The following is a 20,235-nucleotide window of genomic DNA, read 5'->3' on the forward strand; positions in this document are numbered from 1 at the left end:
GAACGCGATAGCAAAAATATTTTTCTTTTTCCTTAAACAAAGACAACGTAAAAGTTGCATAGCGTTTGTATGGATTTAGCAAGACCGTGAAGATCGCACACGCGCAGTAACTCTAGATCCTGATACCACAGCGTTTTGCCTACCGAGTCTTAGTTCATTGATTTTTGGATGACATCGATCATGAAACAGACTAAAATAGAAAGAAACATCAAGCAACGATTGGGATCGCAACTATCTGGGAAATTATACCTATTTTCGGAGGTGTACTGTCTGAATTCCAGAACCCGTACTGGAAGAGTATAGGGCAATCTTTTGTAATAACTGCCGCGAAATCTTTTCACAACTTCCATTTGTTCGTGCTTACAATGCATGAATTGTCGTTTTAGGACGAATGGTTGAACGACAGTTTCCGCATGGTGCCTTTGCTTTATGCTGCGAATATGATGTCGCACATATTCGATTGTATCCTGCCACCAGATACGGGCACGTGGGATCATGTCTGTAGAGTAAAGCGACAATTTCTCGTCGCTAAGCACTGAGAGATTGTATTCACTCTGCACAGCAGCGTACTTTGGGCACCATTCCTGGTTTAGATCGAAGAACATGAATTTGTGCTCCATTGAGGAAACCCGGTGATGATGGCCTCGTTTAATTGATGCTTGAGTGGGAGCATTTAGACGGCTTATCAGCGAGTCCATATTGCTTCCACGACGTTTTAGACGACGTTTTCGATTTTCAAGCTCTGCAATTTCGCGATCATCAGACTTTTTCTCCTGGCGTTTAACTAGTTTGACGTTTGTCCTAGGTTCTGAGTTAGAACTGTTACCTCCGAAAATTCCTCTAAGCTCCGCTATTTTGATTAGATATTTAGAATCGAGTCGTACTACTTCTTTTCGTTTAATCAAAGAGAGGAAGACACCGTCCTCCTTGAAATCCAAACAGCTGTCTTGATTAGAACAAAAATCTGGTAATTCTGCTGTTTCGAATTGGTCGCTTAGTGGTACCTCAATCGTTTCTTCTGGTGCTTGCTGAGACTCCCCATCCGCTTCGAAATCATTATCAACAGAATCATCCACTTTGCTTGTTTTGCTGGTATCTTGTCGCCGCAGTAATCTGTTGACAAGTTGATTGCCAGCAGCTTCGGCAAGCGCGTGCAATTCTCGTTCTTTAGTTGCTTGTAAATGCACTTCGTACACTTTCTGATTGATGTAATCGATCACTTTGTCCACCATGATTTCGTTCTCGGTCTTAACGACCGAATGTGTTTGGTACAGGATTATTTGCACCTGCGGCCTGGACATACAGTGCTTCAGCGTTTCCCGTTGCTCCCTTAATAGTGTGGCTACACGCTGTTTGCTTTCCAATGTCATTTCAGATTCGGAAAGTATTTCCAACATAGAGAGATCTCCACCTCGACTGCATATGAGATCGATTGGATCGCTAACCGCTGAGTATGAACTTGGAGGGTTCGCAAAGATACCAACAACTTTTTCAATCACTGCTGCACCATGTGGAACATCCGTAAAATTTTCTGCATGAAGTTCAACGTTGTTGACGCCGAGGGCAGCCATATACTCTTTATAATCATTTAATTTGTTACCACATCCAAACGCCACAAAATTCCGTACTCTTCGGCTGTTTGCTAGCAACGATGCTAAATAAGCCGTTGATCTAGGCGAGGATATATGAGTTTGTATCACGTCTCCATTTAGTTCGTAGAATTCCAGCAAGTTGACGAAAATTGTTGGACCGAGGAGAAACGATCGATCTTGTATTATCATTTCGTGCCTCTGAAAAATTTCCGAGCGAATAAACTCTGTTCTTTTAGCAGGATATATAGACAAAACTTGAGGGCACATTTGGTCCCATTTGTATCTTTGGGCTTTTAGCGGTTTGTACACTCTTTCTTTAGGATTCAATGAATTTGACAAGGCATCATTAGATATTACAGTTTCATGAATTACATCAAATCCTACAGATTTTAGTAACTCATTGGCTAAGAGTTTGGTTTTGATGCGAAACGTGTTGATCCACCCGGTTACGATCGGATTCGATACGACGATAGCTACTTTCTCATCCTGCAAATGCGGGGGAAGTAGCGTTGTTAGACTGTAGGCACTATTCTGGATGCGAATTCTGGTAAGGGCAGCGGCAATCTTGACACCGTTGGTCTCTAAGCAACGTTCGATCTCTGTAATCGAAACAAGAAAGTGATCATTAAAACAAAGATGTCGTTCTGAGTTCTGTACCTAATAAACCGGCTTCATCGAAAAGGGTATTCTTCAACATCACTAATTCAGGTTCTCTTTTCTCGAACTTACGTAGGTACATATCATACAGGATTAGCCAAACGCGGGTATTTTCACATTTTAGCTGAAAAATATTATATATTTAGTAGACAGGAAATTTATTAGTGTAGTTTTTTGAACATTTGCATAAAATTTTTAATATTTTCTTATTAAATAAATGACTTGAGTCAAGAATAAAAGTTTAATACAACTGTTTGAAATGCTACGAAAAGTTAATATCCTGATTTTGTTTTGTTAGGGGGAACGCATAAGCGTTGTTGATGTGCTTCTAAATTTTCAACGTTTCATTTCCAAAAATAATTGATGAAACAAAGAGTTGGGTCATTTCTTCTGAGGAGTTGGAAGCCTAACTGGAGATACAAATGGAGAGGCTTGCTCTCAGATCAACGGCCTGAGCTTTGATACAATAGATTTTTGGAGTTTAAGCGTTGCCTCGGATCGGATCCACCTTCTACTGCTCAACGAATTGAAATCAGGTTCATCGGGGAAAATACGGTTTACCTAATATCTAGGTACGATGCACGGAATCTCTACGAATCAAACCGTAACAAGAACCGAACCATGACAATTCCCATCATGACACAATGATAGGGATCTCGGAGATTATTGGGATTTCGGAGATTGGATTAAGGAGAGGTTTATTATCCCATTTACAAAACAGGCGATTGGTTTGATTGCTGTAATTACCGCGACATTATGCTGGTCAACGCTGCTTACAAGATGCTCTTCCAGATCTTGTTACGTCGTCTATCCTCAATAGTAAGAGAATTCATAGGTCAATGACAGGCGGACTTTACGGTAGCAAGGGCTTCATAAGGCAGCGTACGATACAGTCGAACACGAATAGCAATGGCAGATAATGCACGATAACGCATTTGCGAGTAAGCTGACCCCGCTGATCAAAGCTACTCTGGAACGAGTGATGTGCTACGTGCGCGTTTCTGGGCCACTTTTGGGTTGCGACAAGGGATGCAACAGACATTGAACGCAGTAGAATTTTCAGCAAGAAGAGCCCATCATTATCATTAAAAAACTTTACGACGGCGCAGGCTATGTACTTCTGCCTGAAACTGGAGGCTAGGCGGATTGGGCTAACGACCAGTGCGTCAAAAACGATATATATAATAAGTGGAGACTCAGGAGAGGACATATAAATTCATGATTCCAGATGAGAGACCAGAGAAAACAATATTTGATTACCCGACAAAAGCCGACGATTTCGAGGCAGACCCCGTACCCCTTGGATGAGCGCTGTTGATGAGGATGCTAGAGCAGCGGTCGTTAGGGGCGACTGGAGAGCGGCATCCCAAGACCGTGAAATGTGGAGACGGCTCCTGAATTCGGCATGGATTCGATAAGCGGATTGTCGCCAAAAAACTAAGTAAGTAACCGCCAACAACAACATGAGTAGGTAGGGAGATTCAACGACGTGTTTAAGCTTACTTTGCGCTACATAATCATCTTCAATCAAGGAACATACACCGCCGCACGATACCGCAGCTGACAATGTTCAAAATCGTTATCGGACCGGCACTCCTCTACGGATTTGAGACTGCAACCATGGTTACGGAAAATATACGTGCTTGCCGTATTCGAACGGAAGGTGTTGCGCACTATTTTTGATAGAGCACAAACGGAAAGCGAGGGGGCATAAGCCACGAGCTTCAGGCACTATTTTGAGAGATTTCGATCGTAAACCTGGCGAAAGTAGGAAGGCTACGGTGGGCCGGGCACGTTGCGAGGATGCCGGGCGACATTGTGGCGAAATCAGTTCAGTACCGTTTTAGCCGAGTAAAATTTGACGAAGTTTTATAGTATATGGGATATCCCTGCCAAGTTAGATGAGCCCAACATGCTAGATTGTTTGTCCAGATCGGAGCTGGCTTGCGAATATCGAGACGCTTGAGAAATGGGATGCACACGACCGAATGGAGACGAATTCTTGGTACGGAACGAGACACCTCGGCACTAAGCAGCTAAAGAAGAGATGGAGGCGTTGGAATTGAACAGAATAAAGATTGAGAAGGATGGTTAAATTGTGGATCCATCAACCTTCGACGAGATGAAGAAAACAATCAAAGATCTGAAGGACGGATTATGCATAAAAAAACCAAAAATGCCGACTTTACCAATTTTCCCAGAAAACTCCAACGGAAACTTCTAAAATTCGTAACTCTTGAACCAAACATTGAAGACCAATTTTTGCTTAGTGATTTAAGGATTTCTTCGGAAAATTCTGAACAAAATGAAAAACATCATAATTGGGCTTTTCGTTACTACTTAGAAAGTACTACTTAGAAATTCTGGGAACCTTCGAAGTAAGTAAACGCTGTATAATATTGAGGTATCTAAACTTTTTAAATTTCTACAATTTTACAATTTTAAATCATACAATTTATAAAAACAAAAACAATCAAGTTGGACAAACTTGATACTAATATTACCTACTATTCAAACTTACCTGTGGGAAGTTTTCAAAGAAATTGATATTTTTCAGAGCTTGCTGTAGAACTAGTTTAACTGCAAAAAATATAAGAAATCAAAATAAATATTTTGTATAGAGATAGTCAGTTTTCATAAAAACAACGCTACGTTAAAACGACGAATGGTAATGCTAGATTCGTACTAGATAGTGTCTCGTAAAACTCCCATATCTTCACTTTCCTTTATTTCCATGCCTGCCTTATTTATAGACACCTAGGCCTACATACCAACCTGCACCGTTTTATCGTCTTTGAAAATAACAAATAACGACGCGGGTCTATAAAGTTTAGCGAGTTTCGTGTTCGACCTATCTCATCGTAATTTCAATTTGGCAAGCTCAATCCTATCGACACGCATAGGTAAAAACTTGATGATTTCGCCCAACATTGTGTTTAAAGTGGCTGGCTGTTCAACAGGTGTTCAGCGTACACCTTCTTTCCTCGTTAATAGGTGAAAATAACCACACATAAGGATGCGCATTGAAACCACAAGAACGTTCACGTTTAAATGACTGACTGGAAAGAATTGTAGTGGGGCAAAAGCAAAGAGGGGAGTAACAGACAGACAGTTTTATGTTGGGAGTTTTTTGTGCTTTCGAAAGGAAGCAAGTTAGGAAACCTGGTACACACTTAAACGATTCGGTAAAATTTACCGAAATCTAAACAGCTGAACGTTCGGTAAAATTTTTTATTGCACCAAACATTACTAATGATCTGTAAACGTCGATTGGCACTATCGAAATTTTTACCGAACGTTCAGCTGTTTACATTTCGGTACATTTACATTTCGGTAAAATTTTACCGAATTCGGTGCTTTTTGTTAAGTGTGTAGGAATACTATCCTTGAATGAAAGCGGTAAGCAATCATAAATCAAGTAACGATAGATTTATGCGCGTTGTTTCATGATTTTGGCCTATAAAGGACATGCACATGACTGCTGAATTCCAAATTGGATTGTCGTAATGACATTGAGCTGCGACCGAATAGAAAATCGAACTAACAAAATCTCCTATATACTTACGTATAGTACACCGTCCTAAATATACTTACAACGAAAGACATCATATATCATAGAGTAGACCTTTCGCATCTCGAATTCGTCGTCGAAAGATACCGGTGAGGGTGGTTTTCGAAGCAACTTTCCCGCCCGGGCGATATCCTGCAGCAACCATTGGTTGTACTCGTCTATATTGCAAAAGTCGATTGGATTGTCCAGATAGCAGCGTCGAGGCTTCCGGCGAAGCGCTGCTGAATCACCAGGAACGGGCGATGAGAATGGTGAAACCTCCTCGACTGACTTCACCTTTGGTTCCCAGAGCGTTGTGTCCTTCAGCTCAAGTGATGTCTTCAGCTGGCTGAGAGTGCAAAAAAAATGTTTTAATAAGTATTTACCTTGCTATGTTCGATGAGCGTTCTTTATATTTCAATTAAAAGCAACGCAAGGTTATATTTCTTATAATACTGGGGTCTGTTGGGCTATTCGCATGAAAATTATTTATTACCTTCGGCCTTCGCTACATATAGAACTTGCAAGCTATTGGTACTCGTGCAAAAAAATATTCAGCTGCGACTAACGTTACGGTCCTATTTATTGTAGATAAATCAATCGAGTTTGAGAAAAATATGATCTAATGCTTTGTGGATATTTTCTACAGTTATGCTCTTACATGCTATTAAATTCAAATGAAGAAAAGCTTTCTTCTTCGAAAAGGGGCTCCGCTCAGGTTTTGGTAGTACTCGGGTCAAAAAGCAGCAAAATTTCGTTTTTTTTGTATGGATTTTATCACTGCGACCAGTATTTTGGTCTATTCTATTGTGATATCATCATCCAGGCGTTGTATTCCGCACTTCATTCTTTTGCAGTATCGCTATGGGGTGAGGTAACTTGTTATTATCCGTGTTTAAGTGTTGGTCTTTTCACCCGTTTTTTCCTTTACGCTTCTTACTACTTTTCAATCAATCTCGCTCTCTAGCAGTGGTTGGAGAATTCGCGAAAAAGTGATCGTTTGAATCGATGAACATCCCTCATGAACACACACTATTCGCCTGCCTCGCCGATAATGCACGCATCAGCTTTGAATTTTATCACGAACAGAACCTCAATGTGAACATCAGAATTCGTTCAAAAATTGAATATTGAACATTAAGTGTGTTCGATTTATCGGATATAGAATGTCCGGGGACGCCGGAAAGTATTCAAAATAATATTACCACGAAAAGGGAATAGTTTAAAGTAGTGTTAGTGGCTTTACAAGCAGCAGAAAGCAGTAATCTGCACTTTTGCGTTGCTCACGATATTCGTATATTCAGCGATGCTATGAAGCGTGAGTGTATGATGCTCATTGTTATAGGCGAATTGAACCACTCGCGTAGCTGTTTTATCATGATAAAAACCGTTTGCCGATGCTCGGCGTATCTATTCATTTTGCGAGTTTTCCAACCTCTGCTCTCTAGAGCCAGGAAGTGCGGAGACTAATTAAATTTTTCCCTTGGACAAGAGGCTTCATTCGTTTTTCTTACCACTAGCTCCAGCTAGAGGCTACATGGTCGGTAAAGCAGAGTCCAGCACAAAGTGAGGATATGTATGTGTATGTTCCTTACTACTTTTGCATTGCCAATCTCGTTTTTGTTGAACCGGTTGAACACCTGGGTTCGATAACAACTACTTTGTAATCAATTAAATCGGCAACACTGCCACTCATATTTTGTTCTATAAAGATAATTAAATACAACCTTTATTCATTCCGTTCTATCGACTATTATAGACCGCTCGCCTTTATCATTTCACGAGAACGCCCACGTTTCCCATATTCCAATATCTCAACAGGTTATGTGCACAGCTTTTGGGCCAAAGTGAAAAGTGCGGTCTGAAAACGGATTCGAATTCGCGAAGTTATTCCTTTTTATGCGGCATAGTTTCGTTCACGCGTAAAAATGGACTTTGCTAAAGTTGGTGTGATTCGACTGAACAGCAGGAATTATCGTGCCTGGTCGTTCAAGGTTCAGATGTTGTTGCGGAGAGAGGGTACGTGGAGCTACGTTGACCCGGGAGTGCCGCCAACACCGATTACCAACGAGTGGAAAGAAGCGGACTCCAAAGCGATGGCGACTATTGCATTGTTGGTGGAAGATAACCAACATAACCTCATCATGGCGAAGACTTCTGCAAAAGCAATGTGGGATGCATTGAAGTTGCATCATCATCAAGCGACGCTAACGGGAAAAGTGTCCCTACTGAAGGAAATCTGCAATGCCGAATACAAGGAAGGCGATAATATGGAGGATTTTCTCTTTGGAATTGAGGAGCTGTACGCGCGATTGGAAAATGCTGGTGAAAAGCTTTCGGAGTATATGCAGGTGGCGATGATATTGCGTGCGCTTCCGACTCGTTTCGACAGCCTCACGACTGCTTTGGAAAGTCGTTCCGATAAAGAACTAACGATGCATCTTGTTCGGACAAAACTCATCGAAGAAAGCGAAAAGTTGTATGGCGGAAATCATCTGGAAGAGCGCGTATTAAAAGCTGGTAACGAGGTAAAACCAGCAGTATCGTGCTTTTTCTGCGGTAAAATGGGGCATAAAAAGAGACACTGCAGAGAGTTTCTGGCACTAAATGCCAACAATAGTGGTGAGCTGAGTAAAGGGAAAATGAAGAAAAACCAGAAAGTGAGAAAAGTGCGCGAAGACGACAAAAAGTCGTTCACGTTCATGATACGTTGCGAGACGAAGAATAAAGTAGGTTCGTGTTCCTGGTTGATCGACTCCGGTGCAACTTCGCATATGTGCAGAGACAGGAGTGCGTTCACAGAATTGCAGACCGGTCGGCGATCGAATGTCATTGTCGCTGACGGTAGCGAGAACCGTGTAGAAGGCGTAGGCGACTGCTTAATCGTTTGCGAAGATAGTAGTGGCGAATCAGTGAATGTAACACTAACTGGGGTTTTGTACGTCCCCACGTTGGAAGGCAATATGATATCAGTCAGCAGACTTGCATCGAAAGGTGTACATGCGTTTTTCGACGAGGCTGGTTGCAAGCTAATGTACGGCACCACAACAGTGGCAATCGGAGATCGGAAAGGCGACATGTATTGGTTGCGAACGATAGTCGATCGTGTGGCAAAAACGAACCAGCGACAGCATACTAAAAACTGCCAGCATACTTGGCACCGACGGCTCGGACACCGCGATCCAAACGTGATGAACGTTATAAAACGCAACGGTTTGGCTACAGGAATAAATGTAGAAAATTGCGGCATTGAATGTACGTGCGAATGCTGTATCGAGTGCAAAATGGTTCGTTCTCCTTTCCCGCAAGTAGCCGAGAAAACATCCCGAGAGGTGCTCGACATTGTGCATAGCGACGTGTGTGGACCTATGGAAATCACACCGGGTGGATGCCGTTATTATATGACGATGATAGACGACCATAGCAGATATGCATATGTGTTTTTCTTGAAGGAGAAATCCGAGGTGGAAATGAAAATCCGAGAATATGTTCGCTTAGTCCAGAATCAGTTTGGACGCAAACCGCGTGCTATACGTTCGGACCAAGGAGGGGAATACTCCGGCAAGACGTTGCGACAATTCTACCAAGAAGAAGGTATACGTGCAGAGTATACTGCAGCATATTCACCCCAGCAAAACGGGATATCTGAAAGGAAAAACCGAACGCTTAGTGAAATGGCCCGGTGCATGTTGTCGGATTCGGGAATGCACAAACGGTTTTGGGCCGAGGCTGTTAACACAGCCTGTTATATTCAAAATCGATTACCGACATCGTTGATATCAAAAACTCCTTTCGAACTGTGGTTCGGTCGTAAGCCTGACCTCAAACACTTTCGTTCATTTGGTTGTAAAGCTTATGTGCTAATCCCATCGGTAAAACGTAAGAAACTAGATGCAAGGGCCGTGAAAATGATATTTGTCGGCTACTCGCCCGAGCACAAAGCCTACCGGTTATTGAATACAAAAAGCGGCGAAATCACGATCAGCAGAGATGTTCGATTTTCAGAGCTTGAGGAGGAGATTCCGGAGAAGAAAGAGGATATGCAATGCTCTGTCGCGCCTGTCGAGAATGAAGTGATGTTGGATGAACTACCGAGTTCTGATACGAAACATTCTGATGATTTGGATTCGGATGAAGAGTTTTACGGCTGGAATGAAAACGACGCTGAAATTCGGATTAATGACGATGCAGAAGAATTGAAACATACGCCGATGGAAGAGCCCGTTCGTCGATCTGAGAGAACAACGGCTGGTGTTCCACCTACACGTTATCACGCGGAAGTGAATGCCGTGAAACATGATGCAGTAGAACCTCGTTCGTTTCGTCAAGCAATGTTGAGTTCGCGATGCGCGGAATGGAAATCTGCGATGGATGAGGAGATGAAATCTCATCAAGAAAATAAAACATGGCAGCTAGTGGCACCACCATCAAATCGAAAAATAATAGGGTGCAAGTGGATTTTTAAATGCAAAGAGGATGAGAATGGAAATATAGTCCGGTACAAAGCGCGGCTGGTAGCGCAAGGATTTTGCCAAAAATACGGGACAGACTATGATCAAGTTTTTGCTCCCGTTGTACGGCAGACGACGTTTAGAATAATGTTGACAATCGCTAGTCGTAGGAAGATGCTAGCCAAACACATCGATATTAAAACCGCCTATTTATATGGCCTATTACAGGAGGAGATATTCATGCACCAACCTCCTGGCTACGAACAGGGTGACCGAAAGCTTGTTTGTCGTTTGCGGCGTAGTTTATACGGACTCAAGCAGGCTGCACGAGTCTGGAATAAACGAATCGACGAAGTTCTCAAATCGTTAGGATTCCGTCAGTCAGAAGCTGACCCCTGCTTATATATAAAAGCAACTGGAAATCATTGCATATTTCTGTTGTTGTACGTAGATGATGTTATCGTTATTTGCAACACCGAGGAGGAGTTTGCGAAAATTGCTCAGGGTTTGAGTGCAAAGTTTAAAATAACCATCTTAGGCGACTTAAAACTGTTTCTTGGAATTCAAGTCCGTTTGGTAGATGGGCGATACCGTGTAAATCAGAAAGCATATTTAAATCGAATTTTGGAAAGATTCGGAATGCTATCAGCGAAAACTTCAAAAATTCCTATGGATCCCGGCTTTCTTCAACGTAAGGAGGAGGAGAGCACGAGACTGGAAACTGTGAAGCACTATCAAAGTCTTATCGGTGCTCTATTATACGTTGCTGTGAACAGCCGGCCGGACATCTCGATTGCTACATCTATACTAGGTCGACGAGTGAAAGATCCAACACAAGCCGATTGGAATGAGGCGAAACGCGTGCTTCGCTATTTGAAAGGCACAATAGATATGGAGCTGCAACTTGGATACGACGATCGGGAACTGGTATGCTGGGTGGACGCCGACTGGGCCGGTGACGAATGTGATCGAAAGTCTAGTTCTGGATACCTATTCAAATTTGGTGGAGCTGTAATCGGATGGGGTTGCCGAAAGCAGAAATGTGTTGCTTTATCGAGTACTGAAGCTGAATACATCGCTCTCGCGGAAAGTCTTCAAGAACTTCAATGGATTCGCAAATTGTTGGCCGATATCGGCGAGCAATTAAAGCTGCCAACCCTGGTGATGGAAGACAACCAGAGTTGCATCGTTCTGACGCAGCAGGATCGGGCACAGAAAAGGTCAAAGCACATTGACACGAAATACAGTTTTGTGAAGCAGATGGTACGTGATGGCATCATACAATTGCAATACTGTCCAACCGAGTTTATGGAAGCAGACCTGTTGACAAAACCGCTTTCTGCTGTGAAGCTGCAGATGTTGCGAAAGGCGATTGGCATTAATTCCATCAACGTTGAGGAGGAGTGTTGAACCGGTTGAACACCTGGGTTCGATAACAACTACTTTGTAATCAATTAAATCGGCAACACTGCCACTCATATTTTGTTCTATAAAGATAATTAAATACAACCTTTATTCATTCCGTTCTATCGACTATTATAGACCGCTCGCCTTTATCATTTCACGAGAACGCCCACGTTTCCCATATTCCAATATCTCAACAGTTTTTAGAACCAGGTAGTGGAAAAAGTCATAATTTGGTCTTGAAAAAGAGGCTTCACTCGCACCTCAAGCAAATACCACTCTTATAACTTGCCCTGGTAAGAGGCTTCATTGTTAGTAAATGCAGTAAAATTAGTAAAATTCAGTTGGAAGGATATGGAGGGGCCAGAAAATCAACCCATGCTAAAGCCACTTAACATCGAATAGCACGATTCTACTATGATTCGAACCCATGACCACTCGTTTGTCAAGCCAAACTCGGTAACCTTACCTACGTTACGTTGGTCCTCCGGTGAGACCGTGGAATTGGCCGCGGGCCTTGCAAGCCGGCACCATTGAAAACTTAAGGAACGAACAACGTAACAAATAATTCAGACCGGAATAATCGGCAAGACCTCAGTTAAGAGAACGCATTTGGATTGGAAACTCGGAACATGAAATTGTCGATCTGTAAATTTGCTTGGTAGTATCCGTGGGCATTTTGAAGAGGTAAAGAGGCATTACAGAAGGTATGTTGGAAGTGAACGATGAATGAACGATGTTATGAACGTATAGAGATGGTTATACCATCTACCAGAGGCTCGCAACATACGTGACCTATGCACATCTTTTGTTGTGACAGGCGAGATGCAGAAGTGTGCGAGCTGATGGTAGCCGAGCTACCTACAGATGGTTAAGGATAGATTATAATGATCAAAAGTCAATTCTTCAATATCGGTATTATCAACGTGGGAGAACCGATGACAAAACGAATTTTACGCACAGTTGAAAGACGAATACAACAGCTATTCATGACATGACGCCAACCCGAACATTTTTGAACATCTGAAATGGCATACTGGTGGAAGAAGGGAATTCATTGGAGCAGCAAGCGAGGCAAATGTGTCACCGACGGGGTGACGCGGGGATAAGCGAAGTTAAAGACGGGACGTCGGCAAAGAGATCGTAAGCGGCTGTGTGATTAGAAAGCAGAAGTCGTGCCTACTTTAGACTTTACAAGCCTAATAATCTGAGCCTCCATACAGTGTATACCATGTACAAAACGCTAATGGCTAATTAGAAAATTGTGAAATGGGGTCACTACTTGAATGAAGTGGACCTACGAAAGCTCAGAACCATCTTTGACGGCGTGCAAGGCAACGTTGTACGGAGACGAATGATGAACTACGGCGAACCAAGTTACTGCTAGACTGCTAGACATCTATCATGCAAAACGAGACGAGGAGGAACGCAACGAGAGAAGCGGCAAGATTTGGTGTGCACTCTGTTCCCGCGGAGTTGAAGTCTAGCCATGGAATTAGATGTAGAAATTACGTTGTGCAGACTTTAGGCTATGCCATCCAGTAAATTAAGTAAATAGAAGGTAAACGTCTTTTGTGTGGATATTGCTCTTCTCCCCGTTTTCAACTGTTAGAAAAAAATGTATGGTCTGTCCAATTATGTTTTGTCAAGGTGAAGGTCTCATATCTGCTGTTCCACAAAGCGCAAAAAGGTGTTATGAACTGTGCGGATATTAATACGCGGGCACGATCTTCAACAAATGCAGGTAGTTTATTCGCTAGATTAAAATAGACGTTTTCCAAAAATTAACTTCCATTAGACCAGGCATTTTTATTCTCGTTTTCCAGATTTCCGTAAAAACCGGTTGGTAACGCTGCCACTTGTGAAGGCGGACAAAGATTCGAAGCCGTGTTATCAATGTTCGGGCTTACTGTGGGTTTCACAAGTAACTGTAGTCGAACAGACTAAGCCCCCATAACTAAGTTTACCCTGTACAAGACGCTCATTAGACCAGTTGTTCTCTTCGAGCATGAAAAGTGGATAATGCTCGAAAAGGACTGTCGTGAACCGAAGCGACCGGCTTGCGTTCATCCGCCCGTGCCCTTACAGCTGCTAACCAGTAAGCGGAAGGGTCCGCGCCGCTGGTGGGTATCAGCCACCTTTTACTGCGGTGCTTCCGAACCCTTCGGTGTTGCTACTGGTTGTCCTTGCTGCTGCTAGTGGATCTCCGCTCCTGTTGCTGCGGCAGTACCTTTCAGTCCAAAAGGCGTCCATCTGCCCAGCCATCGGTTTAGCCACCGATTCTCCTTTCTGCCACTGCTGCTCCATGGTCCAAGGTGGGATGATCCTCCAGTTGTTGCCTCTCCAAAGTTCGTCACAAGAATCGAGGATTCATATGGATGACGTCCGTTTATATAGCATCGCTCGGCAGCTGACGCGCCGTTGCCATATTGGATTATAATAGTTGCATTGACAGTGTTGTCAGAGCAGACCGAAGTGAATCGCTTTATTATTATTTTTGTTCATGATGTTTATTCATCATTAATTATTATTATTATTCTTATCTCCCACAAGGACCTGCACGGGCTTGGAGTTTTCGAAAGCGGCATACAACCAAAGAATGGAGTATGGAGGCAGAGAATGAGTCGCACAGCTCTATGGCGAACCCAGCATTAAAAAGGTAGTTAAAGCTGATGGACGAATAGAATGGGTAGAGCATACAGCCAGACTGCTACGCTTCAAAGATGGAGTTGTTTCACAAGTTTTCTTGAATGGATCGACTCGTTTTGGACAAAGAAATTATTACCGGGGTCATAGCTGGGACGAATTATTATATATGGAGAGGGACAAATTATTGGAAGATTCTTGTATTCCTGGAATGCACGCAAGCGACTCTGCCTAAGGGTTTACCCTTGATAACATTTGAAATCTATTTAGTAATTCAATTTGGATATGAATATCATATAAGTCTACGTCTACGCCATCTATGCACATACATTGAAATAGTGATGGCTTCCTTCACATGACCATATCTCACTTTTTTTCACGAGTCTCGAACTAAATGATATTTTTTATTCTTATAGCGCAGGGTAGTCAACGGTTTTAATCCTCGACCAACATATCAACAGGTCCAAGGTGCAACTGAGAGATTTTCTTTGGGTACCGCCAGAGTAAAAGCGACTCGCGACGCGATGCGACATTTCTTGCTGTAGTTAGACGCGCAGCCCCTTTTCGCCCGAAATAGGACTGTGCATTTAGCCACATGTGGGCGAAGTCGCGTCGCAGTCGCTTTTACTCTGTACGGAGCCTTTGAGTCTACTCTTTTATGCTTATCACGGCGGCGTAAACGCATTTCAACCCTATTTTTCTTAAGAATTAGCTAGCCAATAACGCCAGCAAACGATTTATACCAAATAGACCGCCGTGATAAGTGGTCTTTGGGTTGAAGGCTCCGTTTTTATGGGATAAACGTACCTCGTGTTTTAGTCTTGTCCTTGAAATGCGGTAGTCCAGCGTCTCTATGGTTCAAAGGTACATTAGTACTAGCGAGCCACTTGCCCTGGCGGGTGTTGTGGGTTCGAATCCGATTATAATCTCAGAGTATAGCTTGATTCGACCCATGCATTCGACTACTTCTTTAGCGTAGCTACTAATAACCTCCCCCCCTCTCACCTTTCCGCTCTTGCTCCTTTACTTTAAAACTTCATCACTTTCTTCTACCGTCCAATCATCAATTGTAAAAGAACTACCGTTTCAAAAAATATTAACATTGAACCTTTGAAATGCTGCTCATCAATTATTTATAAAGCTTATCCGAAAGTTTAACCCAAATTACGATTTAAATTTTACATCGTGCATGAAACACGCCTTTACAAACAAATGGCTTTATCTGAACTTTGAAATAAAACAAGTAAACCATTTATTAACCATCAAACTGTAATGAAATTTTACAATCATATCTGTGTTATGAATCAAACTTTGCCGTTTAAAAGCAGCCGAATGAGGCTGTTTTAGATACTCTCAAATGCGTGCACGCACGCACGTAAAGGAAAGCCAAGCCTAGGTGCTACATTCCGTCTTCAAAACTTGACCTTCTGTGTTTATTAGGCAGACTTCGCAGCCAGCTGTTAGAGTACAGGACAATTGCGGGACCAGTGCTACGATCCTATTGAATAGGCTCTTCAAGCTGAGATTCGAACCTACGACGACTGGTTTGTTAGACCAGCATCCTACCACGAGACCATCTGGAAGGCACGCACGTCCGTACGCATACTCAAATGCACATCTATGCCAAGTTGCAGGTTTATTTTTCATTGTTAGAACAGTAAATCAAAAGCGATATCCGTTCGTTTGTCTTATAAGCAACCTGAAAACGGTATACTTTACTGGTGAGAGGATAATAAAGCAACTGATTTTTATCGGCAGCGTGATTATCACCCAGCACTAAATAACAGCCTTTTGACACGCTATGGCGGCGCTAGCCTAGGATGACGAGTTGGTTCCTTTGCAACACGTTTCTTCACTATATTTATAGATTTTCTGTGTCTTATAAACTCACCATAGCGCCGCACCACTATTTGTATTATAGTTTCATGCACGTTAGATTGTTGAAAAGTTTGGTGTTGAATGCTCACCAAAGTAAGAAAAGTTATATCATCAGGATAGAACACGTTCTCATGACATTTATAATTTATACGATAATCGGCAAACAGTTACGAATAAATACGTTCTTTGTAACTTACATTCCTTTATTCTCAGCAGCGTTAATCTTCTTCTGTTGCTCTAAAAGACGGAAGTACTGTTTCAGCTGCCACTCAAACTCACTTGGCATTTGCAATTTTTCGGCACTGGAGCTGCTTTTGAAGGGAGTAACTTTCTTCGCCCGAAAAAGTTCCTCCAGAACTAAAATCTCCTGAAGGATGGACGGGTATACGGAAAAAATATCCGCCCGGCTAACGTAGAATAGGTAATCCGCACACATTCTGTTCACATCGAAGCGAGACATAGTTTGCAGAATCTAGCTACACTTATGCTGCACGATTGTCCCGAAAACACATCCAACTTGTTCGTACTCATGGTTGGTTATAAATCGACCTGCATAAGTCAAACAATGAAAAGACTAATCTTCCACTGCGGTGTGAAACCTTTCCACCCTTTTCCAGCCAGTACTTTTACCAGAGAACGCACTACCGACTGTTACTTTCACATACTTTCAGTACAGCGTTCCAATAGGTACTAGCATTCTACCCTATTGTAGCGTGCAGCATGACGTGGTTCCTGTTGCAAACAGGGATATGGAATGTGCTCACTTGCTGGTTGCTACCACATGCCGCGTGCCACAGCGAATTTCCGCAACGTGGGCTCTTCGGTCGCACACCAAACCGCCTATTCACCAACTAACCAACTGCCAGACAGACCGGGTTATGAATGGTCTTACGAGTCCCATTGCGGTTACCCCAACCGCTCCTTAGAGGTAAGCATGGCATGAGATTGTAGTTGCCAGCTATTTTTCAAGCGTGGGTCAACTTTTTGGTGAAGTCTTAAGTTTTAAGAAATCATGTTTAAAACACGAAGATAAGTAACTTGAAGCATTTTATTCGCTTTAAAAAATATCTAATTTGGCAGGCTATCTGCACTTTTTACAGCAACCTATTCATTGCAACCGGGAACGTCAACTAGATTTACATGAACAATGATTTTCTAAAGCAACACGATTGTTCTGTGCTGCTTTGGCCGGATTTGGAATCCTATCAATATGAAATAAAGACTGTAGAGTGGTTTGCCGCCAACAAGATGTAGGTGGTGCCTAAGGACAAGAATCCTCCCAACACAACAGCGCTGTGCCCAATTGAAAAATATGGTAACATTGTAAAGCGGAACCTGAAGAAGACCCAAAAGACTGTTACAAGCGAGAAGTAGCTTCAGGTGATCTTTGGCGAACAAGTTGAACGAACTGGAACTGGCTCAACAGTAGCAGGAGTTGAACGAACGGCCACACAATACACAATCGATTAGTCGGATGCTTATCTGAATATTTCTTCTGTATTTCCTATTACATAAACATGAAAAAGAAAACTAATTAGAGTTTTTTAATAGAAAATTTGATCGTAATACCGTTTGGAACCGTTTTTGAAAAATAATGATGTAATTAATATTAATAATATTAATAAAAAAACTGCGCTTTTCATACTGCATGTATCTTCAGAAGTTAAATAAAGAAATGTGGAATAACAAGCTTCTTGTTTGTATAATCCGGCAACATCGTATAGAGCGGATCAACAAAGGATATAACAGTGTAAGTATCTGCTAGCATTGAAACACTAAATTACGAAAGTACACGAGAAAGGAGTAATACGTTGCCATGGTCAAAAGTAAAGTGTGCACGCCGTGGTGCACATTATTCATCGTTGGAAGTAGCGACCGGCAGCACGAAGTTTTAGCTTCGGTAGTATATTTTATGAATGAGAAGCTATTTTTGGAAATCATTAAATCACGGATGCCGGATGTATAAGGGAATCGCCATTATCGACAAGACAGGTAAACGATGCACTTGCCAACCGACCAATCAGGACGATTTATTTAAACAATGTACGAAAATTCTTGATTTTGGCTAAACCCATCTAAAATGGAATCAAACGTGTGACAGTATATATTTTCTTGTGAACGACTTTTGGATGAATTGTTTGATATGTAGAAAGTAATTGAAATAGGACAGCTTTTTGATCATTTTCGAACTTCATTCTTCGATTTTTTGCCTTACTGCCATCCTGATCTAACCGCCTAGCACACTATGCAGTTCTAGCCTCTGGTATTATTCGGGACATTCTGGGTACTAGGTTCATCGTAGATAGAGATGCCAATACCGGGGGGTATTTTGAAAACCGGTTTTTCGGTATTGATAAATACAATACCGGTAAAACCGGTAAAAAACCGGTAAAAGTTAACATTTGAAAACTGCATTTAAAAATTATATGATTTGAAGAGAATCTTTCCATAGTCAATGGTAGTCAATTCTTTTTGGCATAACTATTTGAACTAGTTCATCAAAATAATAATATTTAACAATGCGAAGAGAATTTACCGTGTCATCTTTTAAATGAGAACAAATTTTAATGAAAATCTTTATTCGGTGTCCACAGAGAAAGAAAGAACGATTCCTAGTGGTAAATTAGAAATGTGGTCAGGAAAACCCTTGTTCAAGAGTTTACTGAATACTGACATTTATGATAAATTATTACTGAAAGTTCAGTTGTTTTGGTTCCTCTGCCTACTCGGTTTCTGAATTTATTCCATTGGCTTTTAAAATAATAAAACCTTGCAATATTTTGTTATCAAAACATCCTTGAAGCCTTGAAGAATATTATAAAGTCATCACGAATAGTGCGGTTAATTATAAAACGAATAAATTTAAAAATACGAGCTCTCTCTGAAATACTACCGATACAGTAACCCGAACAGCAGTTGTGCGGTACCTGAAAGGTGTTCCGAGAGTAGTTTTAGAGTTCGTAGTTCGTAAAGTTTGCCATTTTTCCGGTACAGCAATTTGACAGCAGCAGGCTGGTTCTAGCACTGCGACAAAATCTTCTTTCTTCACGAATTCCTCATCGCTTAAGTAAAGCGATCGTTGCTTCTCAGACCGAACTGAAACGATCGAAGCGATGATTGAAGCCCGTAGAATTGTCTCAGCCCTGCCAACAGGTTATTCTAACTGAACATAAAGTTATTTCTATTCCAGTTTGTTCTAGCAACCGAAAGAATTTCTTTTCCCTGTTGTGTTCTGACATTTCTCTAGAGTTAACAGAGTATTTTCACTGAAGATTTTCTGAACAGCTTCACAGATATTTCTTCTATTGCCCCTTATTCTTATTTATTTGGCGTATACAAGGAAGAAATCGGACCTACTTTGCTATTCGCAAAACGCTACGATCAAGAAGCATACGCCGCCGTACCAAGCAGACAATGCACCAAACCCTTATTTAACCGGTAGTTCTTTACGGACTTGAAGCTGTGACATCGCTCACGGTGGAAATACGCGCCCTTGTCGTGTTTGACCGAAAGATTCTGCAGATGATATTTGGTGGAGTACAAACTGAAAGCAGAGAGTGACAGAGGCGTATAAATCACGAACTAAAGGCATTGCTCGGGGAGATTCATCGTTTAGCTGACGAAAACCGGTAGGCTACGGTGGGCTGGACACATCGAAGACGCCGGAAGACAGTTCTTTTCAACGACCCCATCGGCACCAGGAACAGAGGGGCTCAACGTGCAAGATGGCTCGATCAAATTTATGGCGAAATTGGCGACGAGTGGAGTGCAAAAAAATACCGAAAATACCGGTTTTTGATCGTGGAAAAACCGGTAATTCGGTATTGGAAAATAGCCCGGTAATACCGGTAAAACCGGTTTCGGTAAAGCCGGTATAGCATCCCTAATCGTAGAGCTGCGGCAGCTCGTGGTTCATTTACAAACAGCCAAAGATGATCTACCACCTCAAGCTTATCCCCATCTTTTACAACACTGCACTGTTGCCTATGGGAGATCCATAGTACTCGGTTTCTCCTGCAGATACTTATTCTTTGACGTATTTACTACCAATCCAATT

At 42.1% G+C, this 20,235-nt stretch overlaps 1 protein-coding gene across 1 annotated transcript; it reads right to left on the bottom strand.

The window, feature by feature from the left end:
- Nucleotides 1-149: 149 nt before the first annotated feature.
- On the bottom strand, nt 150-16,614 carry LOC128735638 (uncharacterized). Its single transcript, XM_053830123.1, has 5 exons — nt 16,376-16,614; nt 5,844-6,148; nt 4,771-4,829; nt 2,250-2,373; nt 150-2,191 (listed from the first exon to the last, which is right to left on the bottom strand). Exons 1-5 carry the CDS (start codon nt 16,612-16,614, stop codon nt 150-152), a joined length of 2,769 nt encoding a protein of 922 aa, XP_053686098.1.
- Between the last annotated feature and the right edge of the window lie 3,621 nt (nt 16,615-20,235).

This window comes from Sabethes cyaneus, chromosome 2 (genome assembly GCF_943734655.1).
Source record: "Sabethes cyaneus chromosome 2, idSabCyanKW18_F2, whole genome shotgun sequence".
NCBI classification, from domain to species: domain Eukaryota; kingdom Metazoa; phylum Arthropoda; class Insecta; order Diptera; family Culicidae; genus Sabethes; species Sabethes cyaneus.

Bases quoted from the DNA above. Each gene is read 5' to 3' on its own strand.
- LOC128735638 (XM_053830123.1), bottom strand. From the start codon at position 16,614: ATGTGTGCGGATTACCTATTCTACGTTAGCCGGGCGGATATTTTTTCC. The intron at 6,149-16,375 runs GTAAGTTACAAA...TTGCACTCTCAG, and splicing joins GCTGCTGAGAATAAAGGAAT to CCAGCTGAAGACATCACTTG. The intron at 4,830-5,843 runs GTAAGTATATTT...TATTTTTTGCAG, and splicing joins GATATATGATGTCTTTCGTT to TTAAACTAGTTCTACAGCAA.